At 37.8% G+C, this 21410-nt stretch overlaps 1 protein-coding gene and 1 long non-coding RNA gene across 2 annotated transcripts; both read right to left on the reverse strand.

Moving 5' to 3' along the window:
• Positions 1 to 207: 207 nt before the first annotated feature.
• LOC148719093 (uncharacterized) lies at positions 208 to 3882 on the reverse strand. The gene is made up of 2 exons (XR_015993607.1): positions 2312 to 3882; positions 208 to 1711 (listed from the first exon to the last, which is right to left on the reverse strand). It is a non-coding gene; the product is annotated as an uncharacterized LOC148719093 (long non-coding RNA).
• A 6299-nt stretch (positions 3883 to 10181) lies between these two features.
• Positions 10182 to 14695, reverse strand: LOC148719094 (uncharacterized). The gene has a single exon (XM_088741599.1). The coding sequence runs from the start codon at positions 14570 to 14572 to the stop codon at positions 12848 to 12850; it is 1725 nt and encodes a 574-aa protein (XP_088597725.1). The 5' UTR covers positions 14573 to 14695; the 3' UTR covers positions 10182 to 12847.
• Positions 14696 to 21410: the final 6715 nt, after the last annotated feature.

Genomic DNA, 21410 nt, shown 5'->3' on the forward strand with positions numbered 1-21410 from the left:
TACTTTGATTATAAATTTATTACCTAAACAGCTCTGATGCAGCTCATTGACTCTGATTGTTGTGGAAATTTTTTAAGAACAGTAAAACTTCCTAAAGGAGACATTTTCAGGACGCAGGCAAATAGAGATTGGTTGGTGTTTGTCTGACTCTAAAAAAATGACCTTGCAATACGCTGGACGCATTATTCTAATCACTTAGCTAATGTGTCCAAAACCAAACTTATTTTTTATTAAGCACTCCACTCTCACAAGTACATCAGGTCGATTTACCATATTTATTCAGCTATAAGCCGAGCGATGTTTACATAAATTAAAGCTAGAGTTAGGCGAACTTTTAGCCAAAGAGGGGGTTCAGCTTATAATCAAGAGCTTTCAAAATTAAAAACTTCAGCGTATTTAAACAACATCAAATGGGCATGTTTTCATTTAGAAGTCGAACTAAGTCGAGAGTGCGACTGGTCAGAAGACCGAACCGCTTTGGCGTGTCATCCATGTTTAAATCCTCGACAAGGAGTAGCCCCGTCCCTGTCTTGTCTTGTTGATATATTGGATCAAGCAATTGAAAATAGACGGTGCTCCGAGTAGATTTCGCAAATTGGAACAACTAGTTGAACATTCACACAAAACTACTGTATCGCGTGAAGTGCTCACTCAATCGTCAGTGACATGTTGATTGGTTAACGTGTCAGGAAATTAAAATCGGGCTTTCGGATCCAGAAAATGTTTCCTTTTCCCCTGAATAAAGGTGACAAAAATTTGCGAATGAAGGTATCCCCTGATCTAGTACTCAGGTTTTACCGTGTAACTGTAACTGAACTGTGCAACTGCTTGGCCGTGGAAGGTCTGGGTAAGAGATTAGGTTCCAGTAACAAATTCCCCCAACATAGAAGTGTCCTTTCGAGAGAGTTACAAGTGCAAACGTTTTATAAACATTTCTCCGGGACCAAACTTGTGTCCCTTGCAAGATTTCCTTTCCACGGCGGAATGATAAATGAGAATGCAAACGTTTTTGAAGGATTAAAACCAGCTCTCTCGCACCCTTTTAATGTCCGTATATTTTGTATTCACCCATCCACTGACCTAAACATGAATGGAAAATAATTCCATGACCAAACTTGTGCCCCCCAACACTCTCCCCTCTCGGATGGGCGTCCCAAAGAAGAAGCCCAATTAACGTATTGCTGTTTGAACATTTTGAGCTCTTTCGTGAATAAACTTTATTCAGTATACATTAGAATTTATTAAAAAAAATTAAATTGCACTTTATCTTAACGGCTAAGAATGCATTTTCTCACGGTAGCCTTCACGATCAAGGACTGGAAGAAGGATTCAAAATCAAGGCAACATTTGTGGGTAAGTTTGTCCTTCTTGTTACTTCCTTAAAAAATATCTCATTTAATATTCAATTAAGTATGTGTTTTTTCCTTGTTTTTCTCAAAGCTGTTAATACCAATTATTATAGCATTACCTAACATGGTCTTTAAAATCTCTCTCTTACTTTTAATCTTAAAATATTGCCTGGCTTCATAATGAAATAACATTAAATAACAATGCACGACAAGGCCTTCTGATTGAGTTACACGCTTCGTCCCCCCCCCCCCCCCCCCCCGAGCCAAATAAACTAGGAACAACGTCAGTGTGAGATGCCATTGGAAATAGTATTATCGTCTTCTTGAATACTGTATTGAATCGCATCAGGTCTTTTCAAAAACTGCCAAAACCAGAATAAAAACAAATTAAAATTTGAAGGGTACTCTTTTCCTACTTATTCTCTGTTAAATATCGTCGTTCATTTAGAAATCGCGCATGTTGAAGTCAGCGTATCCTTTCGGTAATGAGGGGAGTTGGGGGAGGGAAAAGGAAGAGGAACAAACCAGTGAAATTTCAGCACATCTGCCAACGCTGTGATGGCTCGGCGCAACGATCGGCGTATGTTCTCAGGTTGTTATAACCAGGTTACCTTTCAGAAGAACTAACCACACTCGCCAATAAGTCGAGGTGTCTTACATGGGTATAACCTCTTTTCTTTAATACTCAAAACAAACGAAATGGCACATGAACAGGAGCAGTTCGTCTGTCGTTCTTATCAAAAGCTTGTTAAGGTACCACAATTTACGCCGTGCTGCTGGCCAGTAGAACGTACAGGCTCAAATTCTCAGAGAAGTAATCTCAGTGATTTAAGGCCTGTATTCATAGCTTATGAATAAAAATAGTGACTATCGTTTTAATACCAGAATTATATTCCAGTAGATCTTAAAAAAATAGGTAAATTAACTTTCTAGTTAATGGAATATCAAACACCATTTCATACCTTGATGAAATCCAAGAAGGTGAACCCAAGTGCAAAATAAACCTAAAATAACAGATCACAAATCCTTTATTATTATCAATATATTTTCAGGCCCTGTCCATTCGCATTCTTATTAAACTTTCCTTTCTCCTAACGTAAAAGTAAAAAAAAAAATTTGCTGTTGTACATTTGAATTATTTCCTCTCATCCACAAGAAATTGAAAACGGGGAGTCGTCATTTATGACGTTCCCGCTACACCAAGTCATCCGGTTGAAACTGAGAGATGGACGATGGGAGAGATCTCTTCTTCAGGGGGGCGTGGTTGAGTGGGTACATCATTAAATCTCCCTAACGGAGACTGTTATTTATTAGGCTTCCCATAATATATTGGTAATTGTTTTTACCGGATAAGTGTGGTTAAAAGGCCAAACTGCAGACGATGGGCGACTCAAATTGATGAAGTCTTCTTCGCAGCCGTTATTTGGTCTCGTCACGCAATGTAAAGAACTAGAACGTATTCAGGTAAGATCCATGAGAATCATTTGTCCTCGTATGCAAAACGAACAGGCCTTAGCTATTATGAATCTTTCAGCTGTGAAAGACCACGATGAAAATATGTCTACAGCAACATTTCGCAATATAATGAACGATCCTCGGTACAAATTAAGCAAACTTTTACCACCCCGCTATGTAAGCTCTCATAGGTTAAGGCACGAGCGTACCTTTGCTTTGCCACTTTGCAAGACAAATAGAATTAAAAACAGTTTTTTTATTGCTTCGGCCAGAACAGTCAACAGCCACAAATAATGTACAAGTTCCCTCTTACGACGAATTATGTATTTTTGTAATAATAAGATGTATACATGTACATAGTAATTTTTATTTTATATCTCTGAACACGCAATTCAGTTCATGCTGCGAAGTATTTACCAACAAAGTATCTATCTGTCTATCTATCTATCTGTACACTCTCCCCCACCATCGGCCGGAAATTATGGTACCCGATAAAATACGAGCTGCGATTGGACAAGTAGTCTTGGCGCGCCTGACTCAAAAAAATATGAACCGCATTCTGATTGGCTACATTTAAAGAAAGGAATGTGGCTCCGATTAAAGCAGACGCCGGTGGGGTAGAGTGCGCGTCACCTGAAAAGAACATGCAGCAGTGGTGTAGGAGACTAAAATCGATAAGGATAAATAAGAAATTGAAAACTGAACCTCAGTTTAAAACCTGGGCATAGAAATCCAAGCACAGGATACTTACCAATAACGAAAGAAAAGTGACGCAGAAAAGAAGGTACAATCCAACTAGAAAATAGTAGCCCGCGTTGCGTTGTATTTCGGACTGAACGACAACAAAGAAAATGACAGCAGAGAAGCATTAGAGCGACGGACATTCCACGAGCAAAGATCTAAAACAAATATCATATTAAACTCTCATGTTTTTCAAAACGAAACCCGACTGATCTTCGAGCAGGAATAGGGCTTAGAGCTTACAAATTTCAAAGTTGGCTTCCTATTTGATACATTTTTTCCACAATTTTAAAAACATTGTAGGAAAAAAACAAGGTCATTTAGTGCAAATAATTCGAAATAAGCGGACTTCTCTTACGTTTGCATGGAAGTTAAGATGATTACGCAAGTCGTAAAGGTAAACTGATTAACATCGTAGAGATGGGTCAAATCACAACTCACCACGTACTCTGCGACAAAAAAACAAGTTAATCCCTATAACAACGGATAAAAGCCACGCTACACCTTGCATCACCCTAGGGATGAAAACAACAGGACGACAATTAAATGGATTTCAATGAAAAACTAGAAAAGCCAAAAAGAAATTGTCAAAACAGTATCGAATAATAAAAGTTGATAAATGTTCTAGCTATTCCATGCTCTCAGTTTGTTTGGATATATCAACAAAGCTGAAATGGTAAATTGGCCACCGTAATGATTACAAAAGCTGACGTTTCGAGCGTTAGCTCTTCGTCGGAACGTTTGTTTGTTTGTTTGTTTGTTTGTGGCGAACGAGAGAAAAAGTGACGCATTTTCGCTCGCCTTTTTTTAAAATTGAATCCACTAACCAAGAACCTGCAAAACTTAATCTAAAAAAAGGATTGACCGTCATTGCTCTCAATTTAAACTTTGGTACAAGTCAGTCAGCATTGACCCTACTCTTTCAAAATTTAAAATACCATTATTTTGTCTGAAATAAAACTTGGACGTTGGAGAGTAATCATACAACGGCCAAACTAGCTGCCACATATTTTCCCTTTAGTTATTTACGAAAACTTAGAGTTTCATCAAAGTAACACCCTCCGGGTGATAAAGCTTGTCTCACCACCTCGTGCTGGATAATGTACTGAGAACAATTTTTGCGCCCCACTTGACCCTTACGCGTAAATTCTCTACGGCATTTATTACAGAATTGCGGAACTGCCTCAAAGCTGCGCTCTATATTAAGCCCTACGGGATCTGTTACGCGGCGGAAATTGTACAGCATGGTACTAACCAGAGTATAGAAACAATACAAAGAGACAATTTAGCTTACCTTCCATTCTTAAACGTTCCCATGATGGATTTATCTCCCGTGCAATGCAACACAGCAATCAGAGCATAAGGGAGCTGGCAAAGATAATAAAAGTATTAACAAAATTCTCGAGCGTCATTCAGTACTGAGTTGGAAACATTTTTTAATTCGATCTGTGCTTTTATTGTTACATTTACAGCTGTCAGTTCTACGAGTTACTCATCAGAAAGCCAAATGTTAAACTCTTGTCTTGTTTTTTTTTTTTCTCCAAACCAAGCAAAAGTCGCTTCCGGAAGTACGTCACAGTTCAACCCTTTCACACCCAAGATCTCATAAGAAATTCTCCTTACTGTCCGCCATACACTTCTTACGATATTAGTTTGGAGAAATTGATATTGGATCAACTAATAAACCCCCTATTGATATTTTTCTTTATTCTCATCACATGTCTGCTTCGTATTGCATTGATACTGTAAGGAGAAATGCTGTCTTGCTCACTGGCGGAAGTTAAACAAGGTTTTTCGGACAAAGGTTTTTTTCCTTGTAATACATCTATCTTATCGGACTTTTTGTTGTGTAGTATCGCTGAGTACTTTTACGAGTTGTGCGGTATTTTAACGAGCCTTACGGGCTCGTCAAAATACAAATAACGAGTAAAGATACTCAGCGATACTACACAACAAAAAATTCAATAAGTTATTTATTATCCAACACGCCAAATTGTTATTTCAGTGCGGGCGAATTTCGCCGATGTTTGTTTACGAGGAGTGCGTGACAGAAGTATGCGAAGCGGAACGGAATTGGCGCGTTGTCGTGTTGCTGATTCTATTTTCTTCGATAAATGAAGAAATTTCCAGATCGTCTAGCTGTTTTTCTTCGTTCGATTCATCTAATGAACTTGGATCTATATTTGCCAGCCATTCCGACTCTTCGTCGTCAGAAATATGATTCAAATTGTCCGCCATTTTTTCTTTTTGTAACTTCAATTCAATTCTTCGCTTGCGCGACGCCAGAAAACCAGTCTAACCCGTTCTGGAGTACAAATACCGCGTGATATTTTTACTTGTCTATGGCGTTATTTGTACTTTACGGAGTGCAGTTGGATAATAAATGTAGTTCTTTTCCACCCTTAAAGGTGATTTTGTATTGTATTGTTTAGCTCTTAATTTCTTTAATTCTATTGTTGTATTTTTATCTGGCTCCTTCTGAATGTGATAGTTTATGAAAATTGCAAGTGTTGATCAATTTTTTTTTAAGCTACAGGCCCCCTAAGGAGACCAGCCTTGGAGCTGAATGAGCTACCCTGTGTAAAAAAAGCTTTTACTTACTCACTACTTACTTCCTTACTTCTCTATCCATATCCGAATTCTTCTTGTTTAGCAATCAAGAGCTTCATCAGTGGGTGATCATTTTCTTTATTCTCGTGACCTTAATGTATAATTCAGGGGGGGGGGGGATATTGTAAGGAGATATGGGATGCTTGTCACTCCTAAGTAAAAACATCGAAAGCATCAAAAACAAAAATATAACACGCACACGTAAAACCTACCATTTTTCCACACCACCTTGCCTCGGGAGAAGAGGTTCGAACCAAGTCTACGCTATGGAAACCTTGACAGCATGCCGGTTAAAAGATGGCTTTTACGGATGCATTTATGCCCCAAAATGATCTCACTAGCACTTTACTCCATGCTGCCACTGAATAGTATTTGTCCTTCATCGTCCGCCTCAGAAAACCGCCAGCAGCAACTTCTCATGCGTTACCCTTTATGCGGGGATTCCCCGACCTCCCACAGATGACGTAAAACGACAACACACGTGACAGCATTTCTGAGAAAGACGCAATCCTTGCCTCATCGCGGAGGCAGCGAAACTCATTATGATGAGGTCGTGAACACATGTTCCGAGGAAAAGTAAACGATTGACTTCAATTCTAAACTTGTATGAAGTCAATGAAACTACATAAAAGAAGCGACATGCATTTCATCGACTTTTCTCGTTGATTGATGCAATATCTATGGCTTGCGTTATTAACCAAGCGCGAGGTCAAGATGGCTGGACATTGGCCGAGTTATTGCTTTTTGCATTTTTATGGACCGAGACGAACTCGAAGTCAATAAAAAATGCAAAAATAGAACGAGGCTAATATCCAGTAATCTTTACCGAACAAGGTTGGTTAATAAAGGACTTAGTATATATCAAGAGATTTCGCTTTATTAAGGATAAGAATGACTTGTTTACTCGAAAGCCGGGAAACAAAGCCAACTGTGTTTGTAGCACAACAAACTCAGAGAGTCGTTTCTGTTTTCTTTGTTTGGACCATCTTCTGTCGCTTGTACATACCTATTATCATCAATCACTATCATAAAACTGTTCCCAAATGAAAGAAAATAACTATAACATTTGCTCAGGAAGAAAAAGCACAGCAAAAATTCAAACAAAATCACACTTAGGCAATGTTTATTTCAATATTTGTTTGTACATTTTACGCTTCCATACAAAACATACCTAAACCTCAAGGAGCAAGGCCCGCGTCATATGAAGAAAGACAGAGATCAATATATTTCAATATATTTTGTCAGCACTATCTGTCTCGTATTTCTTTGGATTCAAGCTCTGAGAATTTACTATTTAATCAACCAACATCCCACAACTGACACTTTATTGCTCATTACTTTTTCTTTGGAATGTTTGCTTTTCAATGCAACATCAGACATGCTACTCACTAAACCTACTGCACAGATGCCTTATTGGGGCAAGTGAACAACCATTTCGTTGACTTACAGCTAGATTGTATGGTAGGGGGAGGTCACAAGAAATTTCTACTGCCCCATCCCTATCCCTCTCCTTCGCTGTGACCATTCAGCTCACCCCCTTGATACAAATTTTTTTCTCTCCCAAGCCTTCCACTCCTGCAAGAGTCAAATACAGCAGTATATTTTTCACTAAGAAAATGCCAGACACTTACGCACCAAAATAACACTTGTTCTGCAAGCTGACTACACACCTCAATTGTGAACCAAAAGTAGGGCACAATATCATGTACATTCTAGAGGCATTTTTTTCCACAAACCCACTAAATGCTGGTTCTCATTTCTTGTTGAGCAAAATCCCCAAGTTTCTTTATTATTAATGGCAATTGTGTACGTTTTACTATGAAATATTGTTTCTTTCAATCCTTCCTCAAATGTTAAGCTCAGTGCAAAGTGGAAGGCATGGAATCCTTGTCATAGCAAGAATATTGAAAGTTGCCTTTATTTGCTTATTTGCTTGGGAAAATTATCACCTCCACAGGGTATTTGCTGGGAGTTGAATTTATTTTAATCAGAGCAGGAGAAAACATTGATTTATATCAAACTTTCATGTGAACTCTTCTGATTTTTAGAAATAAGAAAGTGAATAAATTTAAAATAGATATAATAAGGAGACTGTTGTTTATTACAGAAAGTAGGTTCAGTTCTTTTTTAATTTCATGAATATAAAAAACATAAAAGAATGCAAGATACAGTCAAACCTGTATTGCAGCAGTGACTCCTGAGGAATGGCAGTGTGTCACCACTTGATGCAAATTAATGGCTTAATTAGTACAAGTTGACCAACAAATGACATGAGTGATCTGTGTGTAATATTTGTCCAAACAGTCCAAAGAAGAAAGATCATTTGCAATGTAATGATGACATTAAAAATCATAATACAGATGAAAAGATAAAATGCACTGATTGGCTAAAAACTGCTGCATTTTTTGTGACACAAGTGCACAGTTATGACACATTAAATTACAAAGCGTATGCACTGTTAAAATTTTCTCTGTTTTGACTTTCTGTGATGCTTTTTTCCTGTAAGCTACAACATGATTTCTTGTGCCACTTGGTGAAAATAAGCATTTGTTAATTTTTACAAATTGCACTTGCTTTATGGGCTTGTGCAATTTTGCTGTCTTTAAAAAACTAACTTATGCTTATCAATACTAAAATGCACTCAAAATCAAATTATCATATAGTCAATGGAAAATATTTATTTTTATCTAACTTTAATAGCTAGCTTCTAAAGATACAAAAGTGCATTGGCATAAGCTTGAAATTTATAATATAAGAACAATACAACTTAAAAATGGTGTTGCAACCAACTGAATAATGCGAAAAACTACCTGTACTTCCAAAAATGTTTAGGATTTTCAATTTAAAAACTTTGCTATAACCTTTTAAGAATCCATGGTAGCTAGGCTACAGAGTGAGTTGATCTCATGCTTTTTTAATTTGACTTAAAATAGAACTAAGGCAAAAGCAATTAATCATGCACTTATGCGACATTTCTTGAAAAAATTGTTTCAGATTTATTAAGGGTATTATAGGAAAATTCATTACTTGATGAGGGAATTCTGCATTAGATTGCATACGAAAACCGATATCACACGAATCACGAAGCAATGAGTGCGATATCGGTTTTCAAGTGAAATTTAACCTGGAATTCATAAGTGAAGTAATGGATTAAATACAAGTTGACCAGCAAATGACACGAGTGATGTTTGTATGTAATATTTGTCCTAACATTCTAACGAAAGATAATTTGCAACTGGTTTGTCACTCTTGACTTTGTGTGATGCTTTTTTTTGCGAGTTATTAACAAGTAACAAGATGATTTCTTATGTAATTTGGTGAAAATAAGCACTTGCTAGTTTTTACAAATAGCATTCATCTTGCTTTATGGGCCTGTGCAATTCTGTTGTCTTTGAAGATCCTACTTGCATTTATTAACACCAAGTTGCACTCAAAATCAAACCTATACATTGTAATTCAATCGTAGAGAATCCGATAGTGAAATCAGAAGTTTTAGGGGTCAAACCCCTAGCTTGCGGGGACTTTAAAAGATTATATCCCAGTTTGGGCCTGGTGACAAAACAAATGACAAGTTTTTACTTACTAATTGTCACAAATGACCTTAATTTCGACCAAGTTGCCTACACATATCATGTTCTCAGTGGTAGAGCATCATTCTGATGGTGAAATCAGAATTGGAAGTTCCAGGGGTTTAAAACCCCTAGCTTGTGGGGACTGAGATTATTTCCCTGCTTTGGCTTTGTCACAAAACAAATAAGTTTTTATTTAGGAAGGCAGGCACAATTGTTTAGAAAAGTCAACTTTAGTTGCTTTTCTTTTCCAAGTTGATAACCAGTCAACCAGATAAAATTCAGAGGATAAGGTGAAGAGCAAATTATGAATTGAAAGTCAAGATCAGTTTCAACTTGGAGACACTTTCCTTCCCAACATCATTCTTCACCAAAGACAAAATTACATATCAATATTGATCACAAAGTAATTATTTAAATCAGGAAGAAATAAAACAATCAACATTTGATAACCAACAACACTGAACAATCTTTATTTAAGTACTTGGTTTTGCTTCTGTACAATGATAACTGAAAAAGCAACTAAACCTCACTGCAGTTGATTGTAATTAAATGTTATCATGCCTATAGTCAATGAAAATATTTATTTTTATCCTACTTGAATAGCTAGCTTCTACAGATACAAAAGCACATTGGCATAAGTTTGAAACTTATAATATAGAGCAATACAACTCAAAAATGGTTTTGCAACCAATAATAAGAAAAACTACCTGTAATTCCAAAAATGTTTGAGGTTTTCAATATGATAACTTCCCTGTAACCTTTGGGAACCCATGGTAAGACTACAGAGTGAGTTGATCTCATTTTTTTTAAAATTTGACTTAAAAAAAGAACTAAGGCAAAAGTGATTAATTAACAAATGGTAAACACCACAGCGTACACTATTGAGTTATGGATGCACGCGGGAGGTTGCTAAGCACGAAAGAAACGTAAGAGTCGCTCGAGGCGATAGCCTCGAGCGACTCTAGCTTCTTGAGTACTTAGCGAACCTCCCAAGTGCATCCATAACTCAATAGCGTACGCTGTGGTGTTTACCATTTGTTTTATAACATAACATTGTTACATTGTAGCTAAAGAGTTCCCTTTTATTTAACAAATCTTACGCGACCAGAAAAAACAAGCGCGCGTGGAAAAATAGTCTTTGCATTTGCTCACGTCAGCAGCGTACACCCATGGGCAAATGGGGGACGCTAAATTGACCAATCAGAGCACGTGCTTTACTTTGGTTGTGTTATAATCATCTATGGGACATGTCTTACACAATTGTTTCAGATTTATTCAAGGTATAGTACAGTATATGAAATTACACTCTGTTAAAAAAAAAGAAATTATGACCTAGTGAGGCATATCCAACTGGTTTGCCTCTGACCAGTGGAGATCTTTAAACCCCATGTTTAGTTGTTATGTTTATTTACAATTTGTTTGTATTGGCCCTGAAACCCCCATCAAGGGAGTGGTCAATTAAACCTGTAATCAAGTGAACCCGTGCCTCTGGGAGTGTTCCTAGTTGATTGCTTTATCAACTGAGTCCCAAAGTTGAACACTAAGAGCAGGACAAGAAGCATTCCATCAGTTGCAATCACAACCTGTTCAAAACATGATTAATTTCATTTGCTGCCAACACATTCCCTGTGTAAGAAGCAAAGATCCCACTGAAAATTTCCTAGCTTATCACATGTGAATTCATAGCTGATCTGTTTCAGTGGCCAACAAATATATAGAGGCACAGGTTTGTACTCTGTAAAATCCTGACTTTTTTAGGCTTCTTCAACTGTGAGGATGACCTCCTTACTGATGTAATTATGGAGGGTTGCTACAGATAAGGAGTTTTTGGAAATTTCTAGAAGGCTAATTAGTTGTGCTAACTGGATACCAGGGCAATTTCATGCAATGCTCTGGAAATTTCTACTATGTGTTGCAAAGGTCCATAAAATATAGAAGAATTATTTTGTAACCTTCAAGAACACTCTAAAACGCTTAATAAATGTACATGAATTGCCATTCACCCATCACAGTTGATTGTCATTGACTGAAAGACTGCTAAGTATTAAAAGAAGTTAAAGAAGGCCATTGTGGTCTAATCTAGGGATCCTTTCCTACATTCATTCCTATACACACACATAAATGCATCCCTGAAAAGGTCTTTTTAGTAACAATATTAAAAAACTAATGCAAATTCTGAAGAATAAAAAACTTAATCAATTATGAATAATTGTTTTATTTGGTTAAAATGTATGAAACAAAAGTCGTTATATTTCTTAGAGTTAAATTGAAAGCAGTTCAAATACTATTTTTGTTTCAGAAAAGTTTGTCTAAAAGTTTATCAACCGTTTCAGAAGAGATTTTGAGATGAAAGTGTTTACTGTCATTTTTGTATCAGTGCAGTGACTGGAGTTTTAGCCAGTAATAGGCTGTTGTTGTTTTTATTTAACCTTACAGTTGTATCTTAAAAAAAAACTATGAAGAAGGTTGAAATGTTTATGAAGAAATTTATCATGAGATAAAAGTATAAAAGGCTCTACGTATATAGCTGACAATGTACAGGACATTGATCAAATACTTTTTCAATATCTATGTACTTCCTTCAATCACAAGAATATAGCTTTGGTTATTAGTGTTCTGCTTCACTTTTGTGGATTCAATCTTACCATACCATCATGTTCAAGAAAACAATATAATAACAAAAGAGAGCATTTAAATACTTTTATAAAACCAATCAATGAACCTACAAGCAGCAACAAAATTGTTGACAAATTGATCATTTCAACTCCATATTACTTCAGTTTTATCTCTTTGCCCTTGTTAAGTTTACCTTATATTCACATTCGTCTCTTCCCCTCCCCCCCCCCCCCCGCTAAAAAAGAGATGGTGTATCGTGATTCCATGAACTTTTAGCAAACATTGAATGGGGGAGGGGGTCTGTTAATGATTTAGAGTGTGGTAGAAACAGGACTGTTTTTCTACACATAACTCTTAATTCTTAAACATCATGTGTAAACTAATCTTGATGCTGATTGTAGCTAAGAGAATATGCAGCGAATAAGAGCCATGATGGAGAATTGTGATGCTTACCCTAAAAGTCCCTACACATTCCCAATAACAGGAAAACATCAAAACAGTAGTTTAAAAAACTAATACCTTACATACCTTATGACTTACATTAGTACTTACAACAACAGCAAAGCGTCCCTCAGTAGTCACTGTAATCCCTGTTACGAAAACGATCCCATCAATTTGGATTTCTACACTACGCACAAACTCACCATCTTTGCTGTATATCTCAACCTGCAGGAGTTCTTTCTCTTTTCTAGCACCAGCGATGACGACATGTTCACCTGTTCGGTGAAATGCAATGCTGCCGTAGTTACAGTCATTTCTTTGCAGTTTAAATTTGTTAAGATGGTCACCGTGTTCACTGAATATGTGAACACAGGAATCATCTCTGTCCACTAACATAACACGGCCATCAGTAGCGACAGTGACATCCCACGCACTCTTCAATACCCATATATCCTTCAATATTCCTTCGTTCAATATTCCTTTGCCTAAACTGCGAACAAACTCTCCATTACTGTCATACTCCTCCACCTCCATTCCTCCTGTCATCACCCTTCCTCCTCTCAGTACTATCATTCCTCGTACTGTCAGTACTTTTCCCGCATCAGTCACTGACAGTCTTTTGTACTCGCACCAGCCCTCTCTCCTCAGACGAAACCTGTGATACGGGTCACCGGTCTTCGTAAGTTTATAAATCCACGAAGATCTCATAGGCATCAGTTCGGTCAGTACAAAGATGTTGTCGTTCGTGTCTGTGGCGACATTGATAATATATAACTGTGTATTTACATCATCGTTAGGGAGACTGAAATGTTTAACGAACTTGCCGCTGATGTCAAACACCTTCACACAACCATCCTCGTATTCCCCGACAATGAATTCTCCGCCGGAGTTTGTAGCGATGCCCATCGGACTCTTCAACTTGTGCTCCTCTTCGCCTTCCTGACCAAATAACCATGGTTTAACACAACAATGCTCCATACTTTGTTTAAGTAGTACTTTACTTACTCGTGCGTCATACAATGGACTGATTTTGTTTTCTCCAGTATCAATAGGAGGCCAGATCAAAAACTGTGCGTCTTCACCAATCGTTCGCGTGATATCGTAGACGACACGATTCACGTGACAGACACTGAAGATAATTTCCCTTCTTTCCTCTTGACTGAAAAAACCTCTTACTGCCTGGATGCCTTTCTTGAGCTGAACATCAAAGCTATTTTGTACTGCAGGCAGACAGTTTAATTCCTTTACACACACTCTGCATGGCGTCACGGCGACAGCAGGATTGTCTATTGTCTCTAATATGGTCGCCATAACTCGATACTTCATGGCCAGAATGCGGTCATATATTTTCAGGCCTTCGTTTTTAAAAGCTTCAGTAGCTTTTCTTCGAGCATCTTCAAATCTTTTCTTTGCAGCGGAGAGCTTTGTCGTAGCTGATTCATCCAGGCCAGTAAGCTCCAACCTTCTCATTCCTTCAATAAGAGAAAATGCTTCATCACAGGCCGCCCCTGCTGTTGCCGCACCACACTCGTTTCTAGACTTTGCTATCTCAAACACTTCAAACAAGAACGCCATTCCTTCCTCGAAAAAGCTGATACTTGTTTCTAAATCTTTCCTTGATAAAGCGTCCAACTTTGACTTAATGTCGTCGATTTCACGGACGATCAAGGAGTGGAATTTCTGGTCTATTACATCGCCATCTTTGAGTTTTTCCGCGAGCTCATCTCTGCCTTTTGTTACGAGTAAGCCAATAGTGGCTTTAAACACAGCAGTTACAATCGAAGACATAACTTGAATCCTTTTTTCTTAGGTGACGCTACTTTACACAGTGCAATAGAGTTTGAACAAAATAAACATGCAGTTTTCTAAAATTCCGCTTATCAATTTGGATCAAAGTTCCAGTTCAGTAGTTTCAGTGCTTTGTAAAAGCTCAAGACAACAGGCGTTCTATTAATTTTAACCAACCGTATCGTCCTCAGGGGAAAAAATAATAACGATCCCAGTGGTAAGAATTTCAAAAATTTGTAGTTAAAGTTTGTCTTAAAGAGTAACGAGGTTGGAAGTCGTTTAAACTCCTTCATTACTGGTTCTTTTACAGCGGCTTAATAGACCTGGAGAATGATGACCGAAAAAGCTGACCGGAATGCAGGTATCAATGAAAGAAAAAACACTCCAGGAACCAAATGAGCTGAAGCAAACTCAATATTCCTTGTCATCTTACTTCGCCTTAGGCTCGAAACACTTTTCATGTATTCGGCTTCAATTGATGAAACGAGACATAAGTAACAGCGAAAAAAGTTCTCAAACCAATGTGAGTCTCAGACGTTTACTTTTTATGGCATATTGATTAATTAGATTCGACTGGAATAATATCAACATCTTTCGTGTTTAATAAACCCGATTTCAAAGCATTTCCATTACTGACTCAATATAAGAAGACTGTTGACCCTTAAGAAATCACGTCAATGATAATTAGTGTTTTTGTCGACGGAAACAGATGTATTTTTTTCACAGCTGAGGTCAGTTGACATTTCTAGATTTCAGTCGAAAACTATGGCCTTCCTTTCTGCAACTAGGTTACGATAAAACGACATCTTTTCCGAATTACATGTCCGTAAATGTTCCAGAATATCTTTCAAGATCGTGATTCATCTCCATAAAATATAAACATCAAAGTTTGCTCAAAGGTAATGACGCAGTTCAGAAATAGCTCGTCATTTTTTCACTTCGCTTTTCGTTGTGTCCCTGAAGGAAGCCGCTAGATTGTTTGTTTGTCATCCCACAACGTAATGAGTGTAGTCTTACTATTTAAATAACAGTGCTATTTTTTCTTTACGAGCAGCAAGTTGATTTAAATCGACCCTTTCTTGTCCTGAGGTTTAACCGCTAACCATTAATGCCATTTCGGCAGGAACACTCCGAGGAATTGGAAAGTTCAGTTTGTTCTTGAACATCAAGATCAAAATCTTATAATTAAACTCTATATTCTGCTTTATGGCTGGAAAAGATTCTTTTTTTCTGTTTGGGTATCTACTCAAGACCGTCGAGATCGTAATTTTTTTCTCGTTCGGGAAAGTGAAATTAAATGCTGTCACATTCAATTACCAAACTTCCTTCAAGTGTATCATTCTTGGTGGGGAGTTTAACGTTATTTCCTATTAATAAATGAAGGCTGATAGTTTCTAAAGAAACTGTTTGGGGCTGCGTCGGTGGGGGTAACGAAATAATTTGAATATATCAACAAAGTTGAAATGGTAAATTGGCCACCGTTACGATTATAAAAGCTGACGTTTCGAGCGTCAGCCCTTCGTTGAACTTCATATATTCATCATATCTGATTTATCATCACGGGTTTATTACGAATCAACTTAATTAACGGCCTGCTCCCAGTTGGCTTGTTAGCTCTATTGGTAGAGCGCTGCACTAGTATCGCCGAGGTCAGTGGTTCGAATCCCGTACAGGCCTGATTTTTTTCAGGTCTGATTTTCGCTATTACATAAATAGCGCTCTCCACTGCGAGGATCGTGCATCATACGTATCTATAACCGCAATTCAAAATATATGAACTTCATATATTCATCATAATTGGAAATCATGTTTCCGAAGACCTTATTTTCAAAATCTTGGACCCCTCAGAAGGGGAACAATTCGATCTCCAAACCCCCCTTGACTAAATCCTGGATCCGCCCTAGTTACATTGTTACCTCCACCGACACAGCACCACAGTTTCTTTAGAAACTTATACCCCATGCAAATAGAGGTTGGTTGGTGTTTGTCTGACTCTGAAAGTGGCTTGGAATACACCAGACGCGTTATTCCAAGCCCCAAGCTAATGTGATCCAAAAACAAAATCATTGTTTATTAAGCACTGCACTCTCACGTCGATTTAACATATTTATTCAGCTAAAAGCCGAGCGGTTTGTACATAAATTAAAGCTAGAGTTAAGTGAAATTTGAGCCAAAGAGAGGGGGTTCAGCTTATAGTCAAGAGTTTTCGAAGAAAAAAGATTAAGTGCATTTGAACAACACCAAATGGACATGTTTTCATTTAGAAGCCGAGCTAAGTCGAGAGCGCGAATGGACAGGGGTCCAAACCGCTTGGGGTCTCATTCTTGTTAAAATCCTCGACAATTGCAAGGAGTAGCCCTGTCGCTGTCTTGTCTTGTTGATATATAGGAATAAGCAATTAAAACTACACGATGCTCTGGGTAGATTTCGCAAACCGGAACAACTAGTTGTACCTTTCGTTACACAAAACTACTGCATCGCGTTTAAGTGTTCACTCATTCTTGGTGACATTTTGATTGGTTAAGGTGTCCTCTTCATGGAAATTAAAGGCGGGCTTTCGGACCCAGAAAATGTTTCCTTTTCCCTTGAATAAAGGTGGCAAAAATTTGTGAATTACGTTGAATGAAGGTGTAACTATAACTGAACTGTACAACCGCTTGGCCGTGGAAGGTCTGCGTACAAGATTAGGTTTCTCCTATACAGAAGTGTCGTTTCGATAGACTAACAAATAGAAACGTTTTATTAGCATTTCTCCGGGACCAAACTTGTTTTGACTGAATAAAGGTGTTCCCAAATCAATGGTGTTCTTTCCACAGCAGAATGGTAAATGAAAATGCAAATGTTTCTGAAGAATGAAAACCAACTCTCTTGAGCCCTTTAAAAATGTCTTTATATTTAGCGTTTATCCAATTTTGCTTGAGGAGGATGGAACGTTCTTTTATTCAACACAGAGGTATCCATCTACTAACTTTACATAAATTGAACATTTTTCTAAAACCGAACTTGTGCCCCCCACCCCTCCCTTTCCCCTCTCCGATAGGCGTCCCAAAGAAGGAGTCCCAAAGGTATTGCAATTTGAACATTTTGAGTTCTTTCGTGAATAGCCTTTATTCAGCATGCATTAGAATTTATTAAAAAACATATTTCACCTTGTCTTTACGGCTAAGTCGTTCTTAGTAAGAACGGATCTTCTTACTGTAGCCTTCACGATCAAGGACCGGTAGAAGGATTCAGTTGCAGGGCAACACTTGTCGGTAATTTTGTCCGTTCTGTTACTTGTTGGTTAAAAAAATATCCTATTCACTATTCAACTACGTATTCGTTTTTTCATTGTTTGTCACAAAGCTGTTCATATCATTTATAACACTACCTAACATGGTCTAAAAAATCTCTCTCTTACTTTTAAGCTTAAAAAAAAAATTCCCTAGCTTCATCGTGAAATAACATGAATCAAGTCTTTTCAGAAAGGTTATACACATGTAAAAAAAAACTGCCAGAAACAAAATAAAAACAAATCACAGTTTCACAGGTACTCTTTTTTTCTACCTATTTCCTGATAAATATCGTCGTTCATTTACAAATCCCGCATGTTGAAGTCAGCGTATCTTTTACACAATGAGCGACATTAGGGAAGGGGGGAGGGGAAAGAAACCAGTCAAACGTCAGCGCATGTGCGAACGCTGTCATAGCAAGGCGCAACTCTTGGCGCATGTTTTCGGGCTGCTATAACCAGGTTGCCCCTAAAGAGCTAACCAAAAACACTCTCCAGTAAGTCGAGGTGTTTTACATGTGTATAACCTTTCTTTTTAAATGTTGAAAACAAACAAAATGGCACATGAACAGAGGCAGTTTATCTGTCGTTCTCATCAAAAACTTAAGAAAGTAACACATTTTGGTAAGTACTTGGTGTGATCCTTAATGTATGTTAATGTGTGCAAATGACCCTGTATTCCCACATGTTCTTATGTATTGAGGCATGTATGAAGGATTTCACCTAGTACCTACGCACATTTTAAACCGTGCTGCTGGCCAATTGAACGTACGCGCTCATGAAACTCCAGATAAGTAATCAGTGATTTGAGGCTAGTGTTTAAAATATCTTATAAACATACAAATTGACGATCGTTTAATTCCAGAAATTTACTGCAGTAAATCTTGAAAAAATAGTTAACTTTCTATTAAATGGAATATCAAAACACCATTTCCATACCTTGAAGAAATCCATGAAGGTGAACCCAAGCGCAAAATAAACTTAATATAATAAATCACAAGGCCATCATCATTATCATTTTGTCAGGCCCTTTCCATTCGCATTCTTATTAAACTTGAAAACGAACTCTCCTTTCTCCTAAATAGGAAAAAAAAGAATTCTGCTGTTGCACATTTGAACTCTTTCCTCTCATCCACAACAAATTGCATACGACAGGGTAATGGGCTCCTGCGTACGAGGAGTCGTCATATATGACGTACCTACTACACAACGTCATCCGTCCAAAGTGAGAGATGGGGGGAAGAGATCTCTTCTTCAAAGGGGGGGCGCGTTTGAGTTAAGTAGGTACACCATAAAAATCATCCCATGGAGACTGTTGATAGATCGGTAGCCCCTATTATATTGGTGATTGTTTTTACCGGATAAAAGATCGGAAGGCCAAATTGCAGACGATGGGCAACCCGAATTGATGAAGTCTCCTTTACAGCCGTTATTTGGTCTCGTCACGCAAAGTATACCCTTCCCCACCAACAGGTTCTCGGCCGGAAATTATAATGCCCGATAAAATACATATATCATATTAAACTTTTTTTTCGTGTAGTACCGCTGAGTATTTTTACAAGTTGTGCCGTATTTTCATGCTTAACAACCCCCCGCGTGCATCCATCACTCGATGGGTGCACGCTGCACGCTGCACGCTGCACGCTGCACGCTGCACGCTGCACGCTGCACGCTGCACGCTGCACGCTGCACGCTGCACGCGTTTGGTGTAATCTATCGGCAACGTACTTCTCCTGAACAATTTCAAACGTATTTCGATATGACAATAGAAAGACTAAGCTCTACTAATAAACCGATGTATGTCATGGGCGACTTCAACATTGATCTCCTCAAATCTGAAACCTGTGATTTTTCTCATAACTTTTTGCTGTCCCTGCAAAGTTACTCCTTTTTTCCAGTAATTGACAAGCCTACAAGAGTCCATAATAATTCTGCCATACTTATTGACAATATTCTTGTTAACAGAATTGGCTTTAAACTCTCCAGCGGCAACATTGTCTCAGATATAAGTGATCACTACTCTCAATTTTGCATCATCCATTCTCCATCTTTAAAATCTCGCTATCAGGGGACTAAAATCCGTGACTATTCGAGATTCTCGGAAGAAAACTTTATTAGTGATATTTCTCAAACTGACTGGACCGGTTTGATCTCTAATGGCTCTATTGACAAACGCTTTTCTTCGTTCTACAAAAAAATTGAATAAACAAATTAAAGCACGTTATAGTAATTCCAATTTATAAAGCGGATGGTGAAACTGACCCAAACAATTATCCCCCAATATCGTTACTGTCCGTGTTTAATAGAATATTCGAAAAACTAATGTACAAATGCCTAAAATCTTTTATAAATAAGAATGATATATTTTTTACATCGCAATATGGATTTAGAGAGAACTGCTCTACTCAACATGCATGCAATTCTGGATATTCTAAATACAATTCAAAACTACATTGATGAAAAATTATATTCCTGTGGCATTTTCATTGACTTGAAAAAGGCCTTCGACATGGTTGATCATTCGATTTTGTTGCATAAATTACACCATTATGGAATTAGAGGATTGATCAATGACTGGTTCTCGTCAAACTTGTCTGTCAGGATGCAATCAACCCAAATCGGCTCTATTGTCTCTAGCAAAGACAGAATAGTGTTTGGAGTCCCTCAAGGTTCTGTACTTGGTCCGTTTCTTTTCTTAATTTATGTCAATGACATGCATCGTTCCTCTAAAAAGTTTGACTTTTACCTATTTGCTGATGATACCAATTTACTGTATGCAGAAAAAGATCTAAACAAACTTGAAGTTGTCGTCAATGAAGAGTTATCAAAGTTGTGTGAATGGCTGAATTCAAATAAATTATCTCTTAACGTATCTAAATCTAATTTCGTTATTTTTCATCCTTATCAGCACAAACTATTCCGAGAAGTAAACCTTAAAATACTTGATAATAACTCGGAGCAACTGGTATCTCTTGAACGTAATACATATGTTAAATACCTAGGTGTTCTAATTGACGGTAATCTCTCCTGGAAGCACCATATTAACTACATTTCCACGAAAATAAGCAAAGGTATCGGTATTGTTGCAAGGCTAAGACACTTGGTACCGCTCACTTCTCTTATAAACATTTACCGCTCGCTCATTGAGCCGTATATTTCCTGTGGTCTCGTTGCTTGGGGCCAAGCCGCGAATACTCACCTAAAGAAATCGTTATTTTACAAAAGCGGGTTCTTCGTCTAATGTACTTTCCCGATTATACATCTCACAGTGCTCCTCTTTTTAGTCGTTCGGGAATTCTACCGATAAAAATGCTTTACTTCAAATTGGTTGCCTCTCTGTTACATGACATCAAAAATCGCTGTGCTCCTCCCAATATTTCTGAACTTTTTACTCACTCTGAACAGGTTCATTCCTACTCTACTCGTTTCTCAGTAGCCGGAAGCTTTTATATAAAACAGGCGAGAACAATTCATCAGTTGTTTTCCTTTTCTAGAGTTGGTGCGAAGCTATGGAATGGCATTCCCCCTGAAATTCGTAAGCTAAGGAAAGCACCTTTTAAACATGAG

The sequence above is a fragment of the Stylophora pistillata genome, chromosome 12, assembly GCF_964205215.1.
Source record: "Stylophora pistillata chromosome 12, jaStyPist1.2, whole genome shotgun sequence".
Classification (NCBI taxonomy): domain Eukaryota; kingdom Metazoa; phylum Cnidaria; class Anthozoa; order Scleractinia; family Pocilloporidae; genus Stylophora; species Stylophora pistillata.